This window comes from Rutilus rutilus (genome assembly GCF_951802725.1).
Source record: "Rutilus rutilus genome assembly, chromosome: 12".
NCBI classification, from domain to species: domain Eukaryota; kingdom Metazoa; phylum Chordata; class Actinopteri; order Cypriniformes; family Leuciscidae; genus Rutilus; species Rutilus rutilus.
In genome coordinates, this window is record NC_140217.1 from 27609510 (window position 1) to 27630537 (window position 21028).

At 36.7% G+C, this 21028-nt stretch overlaps 2 protein-coding genes across 2 annotated transcripts; one reads left to right on the plus strand and one right to left on the minus strand.

The window, feature by feature from the left end:
* The first annotated feature begins 26 nt into the window (after positions 1 to 26).
* On the plus strand, positions 27 to 11702 carry orc1 (origin recognition complex, subunit 1). Its single transcript, XM_084425818.1, has 19 exons — positions 27 to 226; positions 677 to 795; positions 1118 to 1245; positions 1343 to 1515; positions 2824 to 3202; positions 3288 to 3516; positions 3947 to 4063; positions 4297 to 4359; positions 7074 to 7175; positions 7538 to 7772; positions 7908 to 8023; positions 8346 to 8447; positions 8530 to 8701; positions 8799 to 8906; positions 9474 to 9623; positions 9721 to 9840; positions 10476 to 10636; positions 10798 to 10885; positions 10992 to 11702. The coding sequence occupies exons 2-19, from the start codon at positions 698 to 700 to the stop codon at positions 11184 to 11186; spliced, it is 2736 nt and encodes a 911-aa protein (XP_084281944.1). The 5' UTR covers positions 27 to 226; positions 677 to 697; the 3' UTR covers positions 11187 to 11702.
* On the minus strand, positions 11567 to 20838 carry mpl (MPL proto-oncogene, thrombopoietin receptor). Its single transcript, XM_084425819.1, has 12 exons — positions 20671 to 20838; positions 17782 to 17902; positions 17362 to 17531; positions 17110 to 17261; positions 16857 to 16998; positions 14815 to 14926; positions 14561 to 14724; positions 13718 to 13860; positions 13418 to 13577; positions 13254 to 13338; positions 13036 to 13123; positions 11567 to 12893 (listed from the first exon to the last, which is right to left on the minus strand). Exons 1-12 carry the CDS (start codon positions 20750 to 20752, stop codon positions 12435 to 12437), a joined length of 1878 nt encoding a protein of 625 aa, XP_084281945.1. The 5' UTR covers positions 20753 to 20838; the 3' UTR covers positions 11567 to 12434.
* Positions 20839 to 21028: the final 190 nt, after the last annotated feature.

A 21028-nucleotide genomic window follows, 5' to 3' on the forward strand; every position in this document is an offset into this window, starting at 1 on the left:
TACTGTCCAATCAAAAACTCTTCTACGTCATCTGCGCGCGAAAGAGTCGAGTTAGCTGTTTGATTGTGTTCTATGTCCGCTGTGCTGTAAGATGCTTTTAACTTCATGCATATTTACATTTTAATTTCCGAGTTTCTAAGTGAGACGGAGACGCAGACGCAGACGCAATAGTGTTTTTATGTATACGTTTCATAAGAACGTCTGAGACTGTTGCAAACATCAGCTGGTGAGTAAGAAAGAGGCGCTGGGGATTTAAAGTTGTGTAAGTTACATACGGAACGATTTTGCTATTTGATACCTTGAAATAAAGACGATGTTTTAAACAGTTTGATATGTATTCTTAACTTTTCCATATTTAGCCTGGCTTAAAAAAAAAAACATTACTTAAAAGTTAGCTTAGTTTCTGGTTACAGCTGGAAACTACAGTCAACTATTTTTTTTTTCTTTTTTTTTCTCGATCTCAGGCATTCGTAGGAAAATATTTCACTTTAAATTAATCTTGATACATTAATAACAGACCCATTTTTTTATGTATGTATGTGTGTGTGTATGTATTGTGTATACTGTATGTATGTATGTATGTATGTATAATGGGTTGCCATTGTTACTGTTTTGACAATAGAGTACATAATGATAATATAATAAGTAGATCATAAACTGATGCTGTGCTTTACAGACCTAGTATCAGATCTGCACCATGAGCCGCTACATCACAAGACTGAGAATGAGAAGAACATACAAATGGAATGGGAGACCAGTCGGTGAAGACAGGAAGCTAAGAAGGCAATACTATGAGTATGTGCACTTATCACGTTTTCATCATCACTGAGACAGCCATGTGTATAGATTGAACTCTATATATTTTTTACTTTAGGGGAAACTTGTAAAAATTAGGGAATTTAAGATTGTTATTTGATTGTGGGGCCTTGAAAAGTCATGGAAATTGTATAGTGTATATGAAATTTATTGGTTAACGTTCAGTTCTAAAATGTCTAATTGGGTAGAAATTGGTCTTTCTGAAAGCAGTCTCTAAAATGTTTCCAGTAATCATAAGCAAAGTCACGAAAATTAATTAAAAGATGATAACAGCAATAATGCTTACTAAATCCCCACACAGATCTATGTCCATTTCTGTGGAGGGAAGGACTGAAGATTCAACCGTGTCTTTAGGCCAGTACATTTTGATTGAGGGTGATAATGATGACAATCCCTTTGTGGCGCAACTTCTCAAACTGTACACTGATGGTAGGAACATGTCATGTCTTTATCCAAAATATGTATATTTGCAGGCTTTCTGAGTTTGACTATAATCTGTGTTGGTTGATGTTATATTTGTACCCAGATTCAGGAAAGAAGAAGACTGCTGTAGTGCAGTGGTTTGTGCGTATGTGTGAAGTACCTCAGAACAAACGCAAGCTCTTGGGCAGAGATCCCCATCCACAGGAGGTATTTTTCTACCAGGACCGCTCTTGTGAAAATGAGGTGGATGGAGAGACCATTCTTGCAGCAGTACAGGTACACATGGTATAGCTCATATTTTTATGACAGTGAATGTGCATCACATTAGTACAATCAATAAGATTGTATATGCTTGTATAGTTGTTTGATAAATTTTTTGTAATTTTTGTCCTCTAGAAAAGTATTTGAATTAGTGCTGTCAAATTGATTAATTGTGGTTTATTATTTAGTTTTTGTTTATATACAGTATATATTTTATACTGTATATAAATATAATAAATATATATTATATAAGAACTATATAAACAAAAACTTATGTTCAATGTGATTAATCGCGATTCATCGATTTTACAGCATTAATTTGAATTTATTTCATGATAACATTTCTATAGTGTTTATATACACGGTCAAAAGTTTGGAATAATTAAGTTTTTTAAAAATGTTTTTGAAAGAAGTCTCTTAAGCTCACCAGGGCTGCATTTATTTTATGAATTTTTTTATTTTATATTGTAATAATATTTCACAATTTGACTGTTTTCTATTTTAATATATTTAAAAATGCAATTTATTCCTGTGATGGCAAAGCTGAATTTTCAGCAGGTATTTCTCCAGTTTTTAGTAGTACGTTTCTTCAGAAATCATTCTAATATGCTGATTTGCTGCTCAAGAATCATTATTGTCATGTTGAAAACCGTTGTGGTGCTTAATATATTTGTGGAAACTGTGATACACTACCTTTTAAAAGTTTGGGGTAAGATCTTTAAAAAAAAAAAAAAAATTAATACTTTTAGGTAACACTTTACAATGAGGTCTCATTTGTTAACATTAAATAACTACTTTAGTTATCATGAACTAACAATGAACAAAACAGCATTTATTAATACATTTTTAAAATAGAAAGTTGTATTTGTTAATGCACTGTGAACTAACAATGAACCACTGTATTCCTATTTTGTTGTTCATATTAGTTAATGCATTAATGTTAACAAATGAGACCTCATTGTAATGTGTTGCTGACATTTATAATGTTACAAAAGATGTATATTTCAAATAAATGCTATTCTTTTGAACTTCTATTCATCAGAGAATCAGCAAAAGCAAAAACAGTTTTCAACGTTGATAATAAAACCATTATTAATAGTTGAACACCAATAATAATTGAATTATATTTCACAATATTACTGTTTTTACTGTATTTTTTATCAACTAATTTCAGCCTTGGTGAGTAGAAGACTCTTTTCAAAAAACCTTAAATCTTCATTATTTCAAACTTTTGACTGTCAGTGTATCATTATACCTACATATTTAATAAAGTTAAAGTAAAAATTTATATTCAGTAATAATTAATGAAAACTTTTATTCTAGATTGAATATGTCCCAGCTGAGGATCCTTTCCCAAAGGACAAGAGCAAAGACACATTATTTGTCAAACTCTTGTGGGACACCAAGTCTTTCAGAGAATTGGATCCTGAGCTGATGCAGCCCCATCAGAGCCCTAAATCTCCCCCACCATCTTCCCGGGGCTCTCAGGCTCGTGCTCTTCCAACCCCGGACCCATCAATAATCAAACGGGCCATGTCAGGCACCCTCACCCATGGTTGCATGAGCACCGGCAAAATGAGCACCAGTGAAGCGGAGTCTCTTCACTCTGCCTCCAAACTCTCTGCCGCTAAAGCTCTTAGTGCAAAGAGGAGAGGCAGAGCTTCCTCTGGTCCACATGTTCGCAAGAAGCTGGACTTGTACAGTGAGTGCCATGCATCCACATACATTATGCTTTTAATTGTTTTAATAGAGCTAAAATGAATACGTTTTTCTTTATATTATGGTAGGTCCTAATAAAAACATGTCCCGAGATGATGTTCTGGGGGAGATTCTTGATGAACGCACACCTACGGAGAAAATACTGACGTCTAAGTTGAACACGTCTCCAACTGGCCGCATCTCCATTTCTATTAGATTGACTCCACTTAATCAGAATGAGGAGCATGTCTCTCCTCTGTCATCACAGAGCCCTGATAAACCCAAATTGACTGCATATGACAAAGACAATGCAACTAGGTACATCTATTTATATTTGAAATGATGTCTTGGTTCTCTTTTGTTCTGTATGCTTAGTACTTCATGTCTGTGATTATCATTTTAGTTATATCTCATATATTTATTTATACCATGTTCACACAGATGCATTTCAGCCTCATCACTGATGATCTGATCAATGATGGCTTAGGCTGAAACACGTTTGTGTGGACATGGTATAAATAAATATATGAGATATAACTAGAGGGTGCAGTTTTTCATCTTTATTTGATAACTTCTTTATAACTCGCACCCATAAACGGTTTGGGAGTTGAGCGCGCCTGTTCTCAGTACTATAATTTTAGTAAGAAATAAGCAAACTAATTTTCTTCTTTGTATGTTGAAGATGGTTTTAATTGTCTATATAACTGAAAAATTTAAAGTATTTATAAAAGTCCTGCTTCCCTCCTAGTGCCTTTCTTGGTGTGCAGCCACTTGAGGGTGATGATCCAGAGTCACTAATAAGCACAGGCAGAACTCCCCGGAAGAGAGAGGCAACCCCCAGGAGAGCAAGTTTAAGGGCCCTGAAGTGAGTCATGTTCCTTTATCCCTGCACAGAGGGGGTGCTTTATTAAACACTAAGGCATTATGTGACTATTTTCATGCTTAATGTACTGATTAAGCACATATGCTTAATGAACAGTTCATCCAGATCACTGGTGGCTGGCCCCTGCTTCACTTTCTTCATGTTTTGATATGTTTAATGTGAGTTTAAAATGATCCATAGTGTAACCGTTATGTGTTTGTCTCTGTTCAAACCAGGGCAAGAACTCCATCCAGCAGGAAAGATTCAACTGCTCTCAGAGAACCAGCACTGGCTGCTTTGTAAGTGTTGGAATTGTCTGTCATCATATTGAATTCAAAAACTATTTCAGCTTATTTGAATTTCAGCTTTTACTTTTGTGTATAGATGTTTTTACATCTCATAGAAAAAAAAACAAAAAAAAAACTTTTTAACCCTTAAATGCATGAATGTTTCGGCTCTTTAGCGACCCGGATCAATATCTAACACGGATGAATTTCGACCTGTCACGAATAATATAAAACTCTCCTTATATTAGGTTCAGTTTGAGCAGATGTGTTATACCATCGTCACTGTCCTCATCAGAGCTCATTTCCCAGTACGTTCAGCATCTGCCTCATATTCGCCATCTCAAACATATTCTCAAAACTATCTTTTTTTTTTTAACAGCTTCTTCACCAGATCCACCATCAATTGACAGTGACACTAATTGATTGCGTTCAGTACTTGCTCTGCAGTAAATCGTTGAGCCATTTCAAGTTTTTCTGATGATACTTCCTATTCTTTTGTTTTCCGCCTGCGGTAACTATGAGTGAAATGTCACTTCATCATTGTGTATCAGACATTGCCACCTTGTGGAATAAAGGTGAATTGCACTTATTCAGTCACCAAAGGTTACACCTACATTAATCCAGGTACATTTGAAAATGGTGTTTTCTTTTAAAAACGCTCTCCATCCACACTAGCATTTTCAGGCGTTTCCGACGTTTCAGTGTGAATGAGAAACTTTTGAAAAACGCCTGAAAATGCTAAATCCACCTTTACATGCGTAAAAGCTCACTGAGATGATACAGATGGAAAGATAAATAATGAAGTTATCGCGAAATTCTTCTGACAGGATAATTTTATTTCGTAAAATATCTCACCATTCACTGATGCGCCCAGGTCGCACTCAGTCACCATATGTTTGGTCTAAAACCCAACTGCTCTCATGTATTGCCGCAGAACAGCAAATGTGAGTAAATGTTCTGTCATCTTTGCAGGACTGTGATGTGAAGAGTGTGCAAAATAACATATTTTAGCAACAGTGTGAAAATGAATAGCACATAACAGGCACAATACTGGTATAAACATGAATATTTATTTTGGTACAATATGCATCACATGAATAAACTTGCGTCATCGTTTTTAAATACCTCCGTTTTGACAGTCCACACTACAACTCGAAAACGGTGTTTTCAAATGTATCCACTTTGGAGAGCGTTTTCAAAAAGTTCATTTTCATTAATAAAAACGCTGTCTCAGTGTGGACGGAAGGCCAAAACGGAGAGAAAAAGATACGTTTTCAAAGAAAACGTATTAGTGTGGACATGGCCAAAGATTCAGTTATTGTTGTGCAGAAAAAATTATACTTTTACACACCTTGGGTCGTTAGCAACCCTATACAATTTTTACAAAAAATGTATGGGAAAACGCTTTTTTTTTATAATTATTATTTTTTTATTGTTATATTGTTTATAATGAATTGATTGAGGAATACTATGAAGGTTGATGTCTAACTGTAAAAAATAAATTAGGAGGAGGGTAGTGAATGACGTCCCAGGTCACTAAAGACCCAAGGTATGCATTTTTGGGGTTAAACAGTATACATATTTAAGTCAAGTCACCTTTATTTGTATACACTACAAATTGTTTTAAAGCAGCTTTACAGCGATAAACGGGAACAATGATTCAATGGTGCAAACGATTAAATTCTGCTTTTAAGCAACTCTAAAAAGGCAATAGAAAATATTATTCAGTTGAAATCTATTCAGTCAGTCATGAAATCAGTTTAAATATTTTGTTTTAACTTTATGTACTGTTATTTTTATTGATGATTACTTTTCAGTTTGCCTTTAAATTACATTTTCAACCAGCAGGGAGCAGAATATAACAGATTGTTATCATACAGTAAATCAATGGTGCTTAACCATGAACAGTTCAGGAGGCAAGCAGACAAATTTCCTCAAGAGCCACATTTAAAAATACTCTGAATGCACACTGAATATTTTCTGCTTGATTGCAAAACCTGTAAAGTGTTCATGTAGGTGTCAGGCATGATGCACACCTTTCAGATTGTTGATATTTATTCAAATAAACTGTAAAATCATATGTAAATATTGTTTTGAATTGAAATATTCACAGCTTAAATATACAACCATATTGAATTTTAGGCCATAAAAATGCAAGCCCTAAAAATACAATGCATTAAAATGCAAGCACTGTTAATGCAATGCTTTTTTTTTTTTAAGTTGTGCAATTCAACAAGCTTTTTTGTCTCAAAAACATTTGGCCTAATTTTACTTCCATACTGTTGGTCTGCTAAAGGCAGTCCTGGGTTCCAGCATGTCATAAGAAGTGAATAAATAATGTAATAACCTTAATTGATGGCAAGAATAAAATGAAAAAACGATTTAATTAATTTAATTCATGCACATGATCCTGTGAAAATATCAGTTTTGCCTTGTGACCTGTATTGAATCAGAGGCATGTTCTGTGCAGTGTGTAAAACTGTGAACTGCTATGGCTTTTAAGTTGCCTTTAGTGCCATTTGAACCCTTTGACTTTTCTATTTCAAAAGATTTTCTAATCAATAAATTCAATTATCAAGACCAAGCTCTTATATGATCTTACAGTAGTGAGCGAGTGAGAGATTTTGGTTAAACATGATACATGTGCATACACACTACTTGTCATGCTGTTGTTGTTTTTTTAATCTTACTCCATTTTCTTTATATTTCTGTGAACAAACTGATAGAGCTGAAGAGGAACATGAAGATTCACCCATTCAGACTGCTGCCACTCCTCGCTCTAAGAGGAAGTCTGCCCAGCTTGTGTCCTCGCGCATCAGAAAGCAGCTGTAGGTATTTTACGTGATTGACTTAAGCTGTCAGTCAATTAAAATAAAATAATTTAAATAATGCTGATTAATCAAATTAAGATAAATATTTAATGATCATACATTTTCTTGCTGAGAAAAGCTACCAAATGAGGATAGTTTACAGTTCACCGCAATCAATTTTGCAATCAAGTTTCTCAATCAGGCTTGGGGGCATTCACACAGGATGCCTACTTGCATTGTGGCTGAACGGATTTTAATTGCGTAATCTGGATATTGTTTTGCAATTAATCTATTGAAATAATATACATTTCACTGAAACACATTTAGGTGCTTTTTGAAGTGATTATTTTAAAGGGATATGTGATTGTCTGTTTTTAAAGAAATTTGCTACAAAACAAGGTTGACCTGCAGTCTGATGGTGAGGATGGCAGTGATGACGACTGCTTCGTGCCTACTAAGATTGACCTGCAGAGTAGCAGCGATGAGGAAGAGGAGGCAAAGATCGACAGTGAAGATGAGCTTGTAGTGAAGAAGCGAAGAGGCTCTCGAACACCCCGGCCTTCAGAGAAAACCCGTGCCTCTGCTAGGACCCCACGTAAAACACCCAGCAAGAAGGTAAAAAGTTGTTTTTGCTATGCTTAGTCTTCCTGCTAGCAGATAATGTTCCTTCACAGAACCCAAGCTGCATTTCACATGAAGATAACATTGCATGGCAAATCATTTATCTTTTATTTAACTTTTTTTTATCAGACTGCTCCAGCCACCCCACGTACACCACGTACACCACGTCATGCCACTCCCAGCATACCTAGCAGGAGCGCTCCAGCCAGGAAGCCAGGGAATGTTCTGGAAGAAGCACGGGCACGGTAGGCAACAGCACAGAAAGGCCAATGAGAGAGAGGGAGAGAGGGAGGTCACTGCGGTTTTCAATGCCAAAAAGAAGAAATATTTCTTGAGCACGTTTCAAAATCAGCATATTAGAATGATTTCTGAAAGATCATGTGACTTGGAGTAATGGCTGATAAAAATTCAGCTTTGCCATTACAGGAATATTATATTTTAAAATAGAACAGTTATTTTTATGTGTATTTTTATATATGTAATAATATTTCACACTATATAACTGTTTTTCCACTGTGTTTTGATCAAATAAATGCAGCCTTTTTTGTTGTTTTTTTTTGGCCATAGGTTGCATGTTTCTTCTGTCCCTGAGTCTTTGCCATGTCGAGAACAGGAGTTCCAGGACATCTACAACTTTGTGGAGAGTAAAGTCATTGATGGCACTGGAGGGTAAGATTCTGTCATTAAGGTTTAACTTACTCATATCTGTAAATAATAAAAAAGGGTAATACAATTCATTTTGCTTTTGCAGGTGTATGTATATCTCAGGTGTTCCTGGTACTGGTAAAACTGCCACAGTACATGAGGTGATCCGGTCCCTTCAGCAGTCCACTGAACAAGACGAGATCCCTCACTTCCACTTCATTGAAATCAATGGCATGAAAATGACAGACCCGCACCAGGCTTATGTACAAATACTGCAGGTCTGTATGCTGCCTTCCCTTCCTATCATTTTAAAATTCTTTCCTCATTATTGTTATATAGTATTTTCTGTCAATTTGTGCTCTGGTTCTGTTGTAGAAACTGACTGATCAAAAAGCAACACCTGATCATGCAGCCGCCCTACTAGAGAAACGCTTCAGTGCTCCTGCACCAAAAAAAGAGACAACTGTGCTTCTAGTAGATGAGGTAAGAATTTTGTTCCCGGTGACATTATTAACCACAAACATGCCCTATGTTTTGCCGATTAGCTGGTCTTACCTGGTCTTACCGCTCAACCTTTTTGACTCGAAAAGCACCCTGTTTTCCAATATTATATTTAAATAATAAATATATTTGTTATTATAAATAATAATAATTTTATTATCCCCCATATATAGGCTATGATATTATCCACAATTGACCACAATTCATTCTGTGATTTCAGAGTTTCAAGTGGTTATTGGGGAGGGGGGCTATTATGCTTTTTAGAATTTTATTTAGTTTAGAGTTTGACAATAATTTATTAATTTTAAATATTTTTTTAATCGTCCTGCAGGGTCCCAAAAACCAGCTTTACTACCTTAAGCTTGTATGAACTGTTTTTTCAGAGTAGTGCTGGAAAATCTTTACCATGACGTATTTATTTTCTTGGTCTTTATTTGCACGTTTCCTGTCAATAATTGGTTAATTTGTACTTTGAGGAATAATATATTGCCAATCGTCTATCTGAAGGAATATCAGTTTTTATCTCTCTTATATCTTTCTTTTTTCCAGCTTGACCTCTTGTGGACCCGTAAACAGAATGTGATGTATAACTTGTTTGATTGGCCAACAAGGCGCAATGCTCGTCTGGTGGTTCTTACCATCGCAAACACTATGGACTTGCCTGAAAGAATCATGATTAACCGGGTTGCCAGTCGACTGGTAAGAAAGACCATTTCACAACATTAAGATGCCATTCAATTATAATTGAAATTATGTGAAGCCAATGCGAACATGAATGTTGTTTATTCACTTTCAGGGACTGACAAGAATGTCCTTCCAGCCATATACGTTTAAACAGCTACAACAGATCATCACGTCAAGGCTAAACAGAGTAAAGGCTTTTGAAGAAGATGCTCTCCAGCTAGTCTCAAGAAAGGTAGGAGCACTTTCTTGTGAAGCCATGTTATCTTAGGCACAGGTGACTGAGGCATTGTGGGTTACCTTTTAAACACTCTAGTAGTTTCTAGGGGTGGGACAAAATATCGATAGGGCAATATATAGTTGTCCTTCTCCATGTGATACAAGAATCGATATACTGGCGCCAAATATTTATATTTTATTGAATAAAATAAGATGCTCTAAATAGATTTCCCTGCTCCCAGTCTCGCTACTTCATGGCTCCTCAAGGTTGCGCTTAACACATGAATGAGGGAAACCTGAACATAAGTTAACTAGGCTAAGAAAAATGTTTTTTAACGGGATGGCGGACAGCAGTGTGAGTAAAATAATAGATGAGAAAATAATAGATGCCCCAGCCACATTTAAGTCCAAAGTCAGCCAGCAGCCGTGAATGCAGTGTTTAAAGCAAAACTTCCTTTCTCATCCCTGAGAGCTGTCAGTTTTACGAAGTCAGTTGCTGTATTTATCTGCAAGGACCGGTATCGTGAGCCATATATCGTATCTTGAGGTACCCTGTGATTCCCACCCCTTAGTAGTTTCTGTGCTGTTCTTTGGCTACCAGGTTTCCACATATCATTATGAATCAATGAGAGATTATTTGTGGTCTTCTAGGTGGCAGCGCTTTCAGGTGATGCGCGGCGTTGCCTTGATATCTGCCGACGGGCCACAGAGATTTGTGAGCACTCTGGAAGTAGCAGTGGATTGGTTGGAATGAGTCATGTGATGGAGGCTTTGGATGAGATGTTCTCCTCTTCCTACATCGCAGCCATCAGGTAAAAATAAAAGTGAAAGAATATGAACTTTCCACAGCCCGTTGTTCCTTAATATTAATGTTAAAATAAGTTACAGAAACGCATTCATGCTGCTCCAGTTGTTTGGCGATAAGTAAAAGAGACTGATTTTTATTCTGCTTTTTTCAATGTTGTTATTGTAGGTGCGCATCTGTTCAGGAGCAGCTTTTCCTGAGGGCTGTTATTGCAGAGTTCCGTCGACTTGGTCTGGAAGAGGCCACTTTCCAACAGGTACTCATTTATAACAGCCCTTATTCTAATCATGAACCTTGTATGCTAAATGCAAATTCATTCTTCAAGATAATGTTCTGAGTTTAACTTATTTTTTTCGCAACAGGTGTTTGTTCAGCACCAGGCACTGTGTCGGGTTGAGGGTTTGCAGCCGGTGAGTGTGTCTGAAGGGCTGGCGGTCTGTCAGAGGCTGGGTTCCTGTCGGCTGCTTCTCCTGGAGGGAAGCCGCCTGGACCTGCTGCTCCGTATCAGACTCAATGTTAGTCAGGATGATGTGCTTTATGCCTTGAAGGCTGACTAAAACTCGGCCCTTCTGTGTCACACGCTCCACCTGGCGATCAGTGTGGATCCCCTCAATGTCTGACCACTTTTTTTGGACATTCAGTGAGCAGATTTTGAATGAGATCTTGCCTGGCGCGTTACAGCTAAATTCTTATGAACTGAATGTGAGATATTGTATTAAAGGTTTTGATTAAATTATCAATTTTAATGCTAAAAATTATACATGTGTAGTTCTAGAAGTAAGTTTTAAATGTGCCATTTTGTGTGTATTGTAATTGTACCCTTTTGCTTCAAATCATGTCTTTCAGTTCGCTCTTTAATGTCTTTACAGCATTCAACAAATACTTTATTCTAAAGCTATTTTAATGCATTTTAGTGTGGGAGAGTAAGACTCACACATTTCTTGTTTAGCATTTAATGACTCTGTCATGGTAAAATGTACAATTTTCATTCGAAGCACCAAAATGTTGGATATTTGTCCAATTTTACTTGTTTGATGTCTTGATACAATAAAGCTGTTGACTGATCAGACCAGATAATAAGACAATCATTGCTTCTTCTGTTGTAATCAGTACAATATTACAATTATTACAATTACAAATATAGCAAGCATAACTGCTAAAGAATGCTTATAACAAATATAGCCTAAATGTATAATACAGTTCCATTTAAAGAATATTCATGGTTAAATGGTGCTTAAGATCTATATAAAATATCGGTCACATCCTAAATTACCAACAGAAAAAAAAATTATATCTCAGTTTTTCTAAAGCCATAATACTTATACATCACATTAGCATGAGACTGGTGTGATAGATATGCTAACCAACTTTGTGTGTTCAAAGTGCAACTTTGACTTTATGGCAACTTTTGCCATATAAACCTGGTAAAATTTGTCTTGAAAAAAAAAAAAATTCTATCCCAACCTCCACCCACAGGAATAATGATGACATCCAACTAGAACAAATATCAAATATTTTACTGAAGAATCAAATGTCATGTCTAGTTTTTGTTCCTGAATTTTGTGGTATGATGAAATGTCCATCTTAATGATGGTTAAGGTTTATGCATTAAGCAATCTCCACTTCAGACCTACAGTACGATCAACAAGTGCTCTGTATAGTGAACCTTGTCTGTTTCTGAAGGTCTCACAAGCCTCTTCTCTCATTCCACTGAAGCTGAGGTGCTTTTGAATTTGGAGGTAAAGCTTCATCCAAAACTCTTATTATATACATTTTCGTGAGTTTAATTTATCAAAGATTAAACCTCACTCTACACTTGCAACACATGGTATTGCCGTGATCTCCATATTGGTGTACTGGTGACTGGTTGAGTGATACTCTTCAAGCTTAGACTGTTCTGCCAGAAGGAGATAGGAATGGTTAAGGATATATGTGGAGCATTCTGAGAAGGTGGTAGAACAGGTACTGGGGCAGGTGTGTAGTTTTTCATTAGTCACATGAGATAAAGCAACATCCCTGTACACATAGTCATTCCCTGTAAAGCATGGGATTTTATCGTTGTTCAAAATCACATAATCTTGAGCCATCTCCAATTCCTCTCTGAAATTCTCCCCATTTTTTTCACCAGATAGGAGGCCACGCTCAGATGGCAAAAGACAGGTAGACTTCCTACAGGGTTTTACTGTAGCTTCTCTCTCGGGCAGAATCTCCACCACTGATGTAGCAGTGTCATCATCACATTGCTTAATGTTGAAGGTTGGCTCCTGAATTGAAGACAGTAATATGAGAAAATCTGTTAAAAAGTATTTCCACAGAATACTGATGATAAATAATGATACATTTAAAAAGTAGTCAATTAAAAATGTTCTCAAAGTAAAAATTATTATCAAAGCTGAAAACAATTACCCAATGTGATCCAGTGATATCAGCCAGGAAGCTTTCCAGCACCTTGTTAAGGTTTGGGACTGATGGCCACAGGGAATTCTTGACCTTCCTAAAGCGGAGAATTAAACATATATTTTATATTTCTTTATGTTTGCATTCTTTAGATATATTTTTTTTGTAATAGCTTATAGGTTGCATAAAAGTAGTGTTCTAAAATAATCAACCAAAAATTAGATTACCGGAAGTATCTGGAGAAGAAATAGATCATTGCAGAACCACTGCAGATGAGCAGAGCCACTAGTATACAAACAATAAAGATCCACTCTGTGATAATAAAAGAAACGGTTTAATGAGTTTTAGAGTTGTAATGCATTTTGTTCATGACTGAGTCAGATATTTCTACCTTTGTCTAAAGGTAAGAGGACAGTGAGAGGTTTTGACCAATCACTCCAGTGTCCGCTGTACACAGATCCATTGGGCTGGGCTCGGACCTGGATGGTGTATTGGCTCCCTCGGGTCACATCCAGACAAGTGCTGGTCTTTGAACTGAGTGCTGTAAAATCCTACCACAGAATTTAGTTTCAACATGTGTTATGCAGCCATTTAACACACCTAATTCAAAGCAGAAAGAAGACATTGAATAATTGCCATATATGTGTTCTATCCACTTTAAATATATGAAATTCACATGATTTAAACTCACCTTCCACTCACTGTCTCCGTTATGTTGATAACGGATCTGGTACTTAAGATACTGGGAGATCTTCAAAAAGGGTGGATCCCATGCCAAACAAAGCCTTCCTTCCTCAGGCTTTGCTTTCAGACCACCTGGAGGCCTTGTCTTGACTGTCAAAAACAGCAAAGAAACCGACCAATGGGCCTTTGACTGCCATTGGCATTATGATATAATGATGTCATTAGTAATTCAAGAAGAATTAGTAACTAAAATTAGCATTTCGAGGGCATTTTGTAATATTACCCATACAAAGAGTAGTGTAGTACAATGCTGTTCTTGTAGATGCCAAGTAACTCTGATAGGGGAGACCAAGAGATGATTGCAACACTTTTTGTAAAAAAAACAAACACAGAGGTTTGCGGTGATCGTGAACGGACAGACCGAGGGAGGAGGGAGGGGGTATGAGGGAGGGGGTATGGGGGAGGGGGGGTCCTGCTTCCTCAAACTCGTACTGGGCCCCGCCCCATTCATGAAAGTACATGAAAACATGAACATCAGTTTAAATTGTGTACATGAATGGTTCTTTTTTTAAATCAATCACTATCCCCATTTAATTTTAAGCATTTAATCAAAAATAAACAAATAGGAAACATTTTATTTTAAAACATCAATCAAGATGAAAAATTAGGGAACAAATACATAAAGCTCTCCCCTATCAGCATGTATTCACATGGTAACGAATGGTTAACATATTCAATACTTCACTCAGTATATAGGATGTGTTTAAAAAATATAACATTTTGGAGATTGAGAGTATTTGGCCAATATATGGTGGCTAACATGACTTTCAGCCATTTCTTTCACACTTACTGCTGCTGTTCATTCTGAAAGTCTCTTCATAAAAAGTTCGACCATATGGTTGCAATCCAGCACTGAGGTAAAACTGATAGACACTGGATTCATGGCCATTTAGGACACACTGGTAGACAGTGTTGTTGTCTTTGGAACACAACTTCCAAATGTCCCATGAACTTCTGAAACACAAGACAAGGACTACAGTTAATGAATCAAACTAACTGCTTTCCTTTTATTTCTGTAAGAGAGGACATTAAAAAACATAACACCTGTTCATTTGCCTGTAGTGGAAGCTGTATCTGCCATCATCATATAATTCTCCTCTCCATTTGCATAATGCTTGACTCAGATCAGGAGTGTGGCACCTCAATTCTATGTCACCTGAAAATTAGCCAGATACTGAAAGGTGATTGGACGTTTACTGTTATTTTACCTGTACCTTTCTGTGTTTGTAATTGTTAAAGGGATAGTTCACCTGAAAATGAACTTTCTGTCATAATTTACTTGCTCTCATGTTCCAAACCTGTATGACCTTCTTTCTTCAGTGGAACACAAAAGGAGCTATTAAACAGAATGACAGCCTCAGTCACCATTCACTTTTCTTACATCGGAAAAAAAATGAAAAAGTCTTCCTTCAAAGAAACAAAGTCATACAGGCTTTTAAAAAGATGCGAGTGTGTAAATGACGAAATAATGTTCATTTTGGTGTGAGCTATACCTTTAAGAATTAAGGAAAGGAATTAATGCTTGTTTAAAGCTGAAGAGAATCTTTATTATTACAATGATTGAACTGCTGACAGTGTCAACAAAAAGTATGGATACTTATTATTAATTTTCAGGTAAAACCAAAGGGGTTCTCGTGGACCTAGTGACTTTTAATGTTGGTAATTTTGACCTTGTTTTATTAATCCTAATATGTAGCCCAATATGAAAAGCTCTGATTAGTATTCATTTATTTTTGTCTTTTAATGTTCTGATTTTGTGTAGGCTACAGCACTTTGGCCAATCAGGGTTGTTTTAAATGTGCTTTAAAAAAAAAAAGGAAAATTAAATTAAATTAAACAAGTGGATTTTTTTTTATCAGTCCACCTGGAAACAAGGTGCAGGCTGCAGTTTATGAAACCAACCCCGTATGCTCGGGTTAAGGTTTTTGAAGTAATTTTAACTTTTGGGCTCACGCAAAAAAATCTTTGGGTTGAAAAATCAACGAGAAGCGACGAGGCGGAACGCTAAGCTAAAGATGTCCAGTAGCGTTGGTTCTGTGTGAACCGGAAGATACCAGACTGATACCGGAGGACTCATGAAAGGTTAGTCGCATTTTATTTGTCACGCAGTTGCAAAGATAACCCAGATTTCCGATCTGGAAATAGACATCTTAAATGTTACAATTTAATAGTAAATGCACATTGTTCTTAAGAAGGGCACCTTCCATGTAACTCTATAATATGATTTTTCATCATCGGTGGACTTTGTTATTGTGATATATATTTACATAACCCCGCCCCTAAATGTCATGTCATCAAAAAAAAAAAAAAAAAAAAAAAAACAGGGAGCATGAGATTATACTGCAATAACTACATCAATTCGACAATCTTTTTCTTGTTCGAGAAACCTTTTCACTTGGATATTTGTCACAATAGAGCTGGTAAGTCCCGCCCATCCGTAAAACCCCACTGGACCTCTAGATTGAAAAATCGTCAATGCAAGTGAATGTGAGAAAATAATTATTTTCTGTTCCCGTTTGAATTGTGCCATGAATGTGAACATTTGTTGTCTGTGAATTTTTTATATAATTTTTCATGTTACGAGTTTGACAGTATATTGTATGATTCTTTGGCTAGCAGTTGTGGAAAAGACATAACGAGAAAGACTACATGTCGCCTATCTGACGTCACCCCAGAACACATTTTCCCTCCACTTGTCAAATCACGGTGCTAATGCTGCGATAATCTATGGAGACAGATCGAGATGCCTGTGTGTTTTGTACCCAAATGTCACCATTCAAACCAAATGGGTTGTTCTTTCTTCAGATTCCCGTCTGATGTAAAAACTAGGAATCGCTGGATAAAACGGATGTTGTAGTCCACAAAGTGCTCTCACACAAAGTCTAACCGTATCAAACTTCTACCCGCTAAATTGTAGCATTCTTCACACGAAAAATTATATAAAAAATTCACAGACAACATATGTTCACATTCATGGCACAATTCAAACGGGACCAGAAAATAATAATTATTTTTTTTAAGGCTCCAAATAGGCTACATTTTGGAGTCGCTCACGTGACATCACACATGCTTTTTTCAGCTCTCACCTGCTGTTTGTGGCACCATTGCTGTTACAGGACTTGACCAATCACTCCAAAACAAGGCTTTATTATTAGGCTTCACTCTAATTTGCACTGTGCAGTTTTCTCCTGCGACCAGAGAGATTAACTTATGGGGGGGTTTTGACACCTGTGAGGAGTGAATGTAGATTGCATTTAGTAAGGCTAAATGAACTGCTTCTAATATAGCTACTGCTGATACAGTAATATTTCAAAAAGGGTGTGTGTGTGTCAAACTCACCCGTCCAACTGTACTTGACGTGTGTTTGGAGCTGTAACGAATTTCATACATTGAGCTCAGTGAACGAGTTTTTGTTTTTTTCCATTTAACTAACAACTGGCCCACCTCGCCAGTTAGATGAAGGGATATATTTGATGGAGGATACAGTAGCTCTTGGAGAAAGACATAAGCAGATATATTTAATTTGATTACATAAACTATACAAGAATGAAAACTGCAGAGTAAATTCATAAGAGCTTCTGTAGCACTTACGATGATCCTCCACATAGACAGTGCTATTGTAGACGGTTGTGTTGGTGTCTCTGTCCATCATTATGAGTCGTGTTTCAATATACGTAAAGACATCACTCCGTGGGAATGTGCAAATATACAGGTACTTCTCCTCATAAATTTGTTGTTTCACATCACATCTTTTTTCTTTGCTGTTTAACACAAACATGTTTGCTTGAAGCTGGTTCGCAACCACCATAGAAATTAAAGTGGGATGCCCTTTTTTCAGATGATCTACTGATACAGGTTTTTCAATGACCGATTCATAATTACAAATAATAATATATAAATATATGTAATGAAATATTTTAAGAATATAAGTAAAATATCATTATATGCAATGTTATATATTGAGTTAAAGTTTAATATAGAAAATGAAAGTAGCCTACTTAGAACTCTTACTTATTAATTATGTAGAGAAAATAATAGGACTTTCCAACAGGTTCTTCCCAAAAACAAGTGAAGTCTTCTTGATCCCTGGTGAAACATTTTGGGTCCTCATCCATGGCCAAGATAGCAAACTCTAAAAAGAAGAAAACCATTCCACTTACAGAGCTGATAAAATGCATAGTTTCAATGCATGTAGCATTTCACACTTTGCTCTATAAATACAACCTCAACATTCATGTCTTGAATTAACACTTGCTTTTAACTGCTATTACACAATTAGAACAGCTATAATAACTCCTTGGCAAAATTAACTCATAAAATATATAATAATAATAATAATTTGTTACATTTAGCCTATATAGCGCTTTTCTGGGTACTCAAAGCGCTTTACATAAGGGGGGAATCTCCTCAACCACCACCAATGTGCAGCATCCACCTGGATGATGCGACAGCAGCCTTAATGCGCCAGAATGCCCACCACACACCAGCTTATTGGTGGTGAGGAGACAGTGATGAAGCCAATCAGCATGGGGATGATTAGGAGGCCATGATGGACAGGCCAAAGGGCAAATTTGGCCAGGGTGCCAGTTACACCCCTACTCTTTTTCGAAGGACATCCTGGGATTTTTTAATAACCACAGAGAGTCAGGACCTTGGTTTAACATCACATCCGAAGGACGGTGCTCTTCGACAGTATAGTGTCCCCGTCACTTTACTGGGGTGTTAGGACCATAGACAGTAAAAGAAATGGACACAGCGACCCCATTGGATTCAACGGAGAAAAGTGAAGTCAATTAGAAGCGCTCACTTCCTGATGGCTGACCGTACTGCGCAGACTCAAACTGAGCTTGACGACATAGATGTGACGTGAGCAACCTGTCTGTCTTCTAGTAGCTGTGCCAAGATAAATCTGAATCATTCCCTTCCGAAACTTGCAGAGACGGAGAGTGTGAGTAGGAGGTGTCCATGAGCTAGCAGCAGGAGAAACTTTTGCTAAGTATTCTGATTAATTATTTTGTCATTTTGCCTCCACGTCCCCCCGATTGCGCGCAAGCTTCTCCTCCTGTCTATACGGTAATCTCTCTACTGTGCCACAGAGAGTCGCGTGGTTATGATGCAATCGTTAGCCTATTTTTACAAAAACTGCTTCTACGGGGCCATAACGTAAGATACAAGGTAATGGAGCCTTTAATACATTTTTGTGTTTTTTTTAGAAATAAATTATGGACAAATGGAGTCTTTAAACGCCTCAGATGTAAAGTTATTTGCTGTCAAAGTGACGCCAAAATGAATGGGAGTCATTGGAATGCTAACAGCAGGTGGGGGTCAGTTAATCAATGGCGGTGCCCAGGGAAGCCTCAGTTTTTTATGAAACATTGCCCCCCTGATTAGGACCCACACATGCCACAGGGTGAGCGCCCCCTGCTGGCCTCACTAACAGCTCTTCCATCAGCAACTTATTTTCCCAGGAGGTCTCCCATCAGATCGCTCAGCCCTGCTTAGCTTCAGTGGGCAACCAGTCTTGGGCTACAGGGTGATATGGCTGCTGACATGTATGTAGGTAACACTTTACAATAAGGTTTTATTTGTTAACATTACAGGGTTCCTACACATTTTCAATTTCAAAATTCCATACTTTTCCAGACTCAAATTTCCAAACCTCTCTGTAGATTTTCATACCATATTTAACATAAAGGGTTCATACAGCATTATTTTCTGTCGGAATTTTTTGCATGCTTACGCATTACAATTTCTAGCTTTATATATATTTTATTATTCCTTTGTGCATCACTGCCATCTTACTATGAAGAAAACAAGAACATGGATGCACATGAATTAACAGAGATCTATTTGCTCAAAATTAGGCTTTCCTAAGGGTAGTACAAAAATATCAAGTAAAATATCAAGTCCTAATATTCAATTTAATGCATCCTCTGTGGTCGGAGAAACCATGACATGAAACAGGCTGATGGTTCAATATGGCTGTGTGCATTGTACTATATTTGCCAAGTTCAAGGGTATATAAAAAAGGCAGTAAATCATCGTTCAAAGTCTTAGGTCTGCTTTAATGCATACTCAGTGGCGGTCAAGAAACCACACAGCAAAATGGGTTGATGGCGCAATAGGCTCAGTGTGCATTGTATATGCTAAGTTTTATGGTTTCTTGTACCCACTCAAAAGTGTTACAGGCTCTGTAATACGGAGCTAAGAATATTGTGAGAAGAAACCCAAAACGCTTATAACCTGCATTTTTGCATAATTAAAAATTGCACCTTAAATTCACACAGTCGTGTTTGACAATCACTAAAGAATCACTAAACATCTGCCATGAAAACACACTTTTGTCATGTTTTCAATACATTTTTCTTGTATGATAAATTTATTTTCATTAAATTCTTAATATTCTTTTATTGCAAACTAAATGGGGGCAATAATAATGCAATGGAAATGCAAATATTTTTCCATACTCTGCATTCTTTTTTCCATACTTTTCCAGGCCCAGAAATGACTCAAATCAAATTCCATACTTTTCCAAACTGCATAGGAACCCTGGCATTAGTTAACTACATTAGTTAACATGAACTAATAATGAACTGCACTTCAACAGCATTTATTAATCTTTGTTAAAGTTCATTTCAACATTTACTAATACATTATTAAAATCAAATGTTGTATTTGTTAACGTCAGTTAATGCACTGTGAACTAAACAGCTTTCTTTTTATGAACTAACTAACAAAGATGAATAAATACTGTAAAAAAATGTATTGCTCATAGTTAGTTCATGTTAGTTAATACATTATATATATATATATATATACAAAATATATAAGTGAGAAATACAATATATAAGCGAAAAATCTCCTAAAATAAAATCTGACCAACTCACTCTTTTGTCTTACCTTGCTTTGACAGGTGAGACTCTAAATGCACCTGTTTGAACAGACAGGAAAGGAGAATCCACCACGTGAGCAACAGCTCCATTATGTACACATGGGGTCCGATACACAACACTTTTTTTGAGTGTCTAGATATGTTTGTGTTTAGTACTTAATGTTTAAAGGAGAGGGCGGGGAGGTTGGTAGGTGGTCATTGATAGGGCCCAATGCAATAGGAAGTGGTTGGACTGAGGACTGAGGCAGGCACCCGGACTGACAAAGTGCCTCCTTCACACGCAGATATATACTCAAGCGCTGGAACAACACTTTCAAAATAACTCTATGCTATCTTAATGTTTTTATATTAAGTTTAAGTTCATTA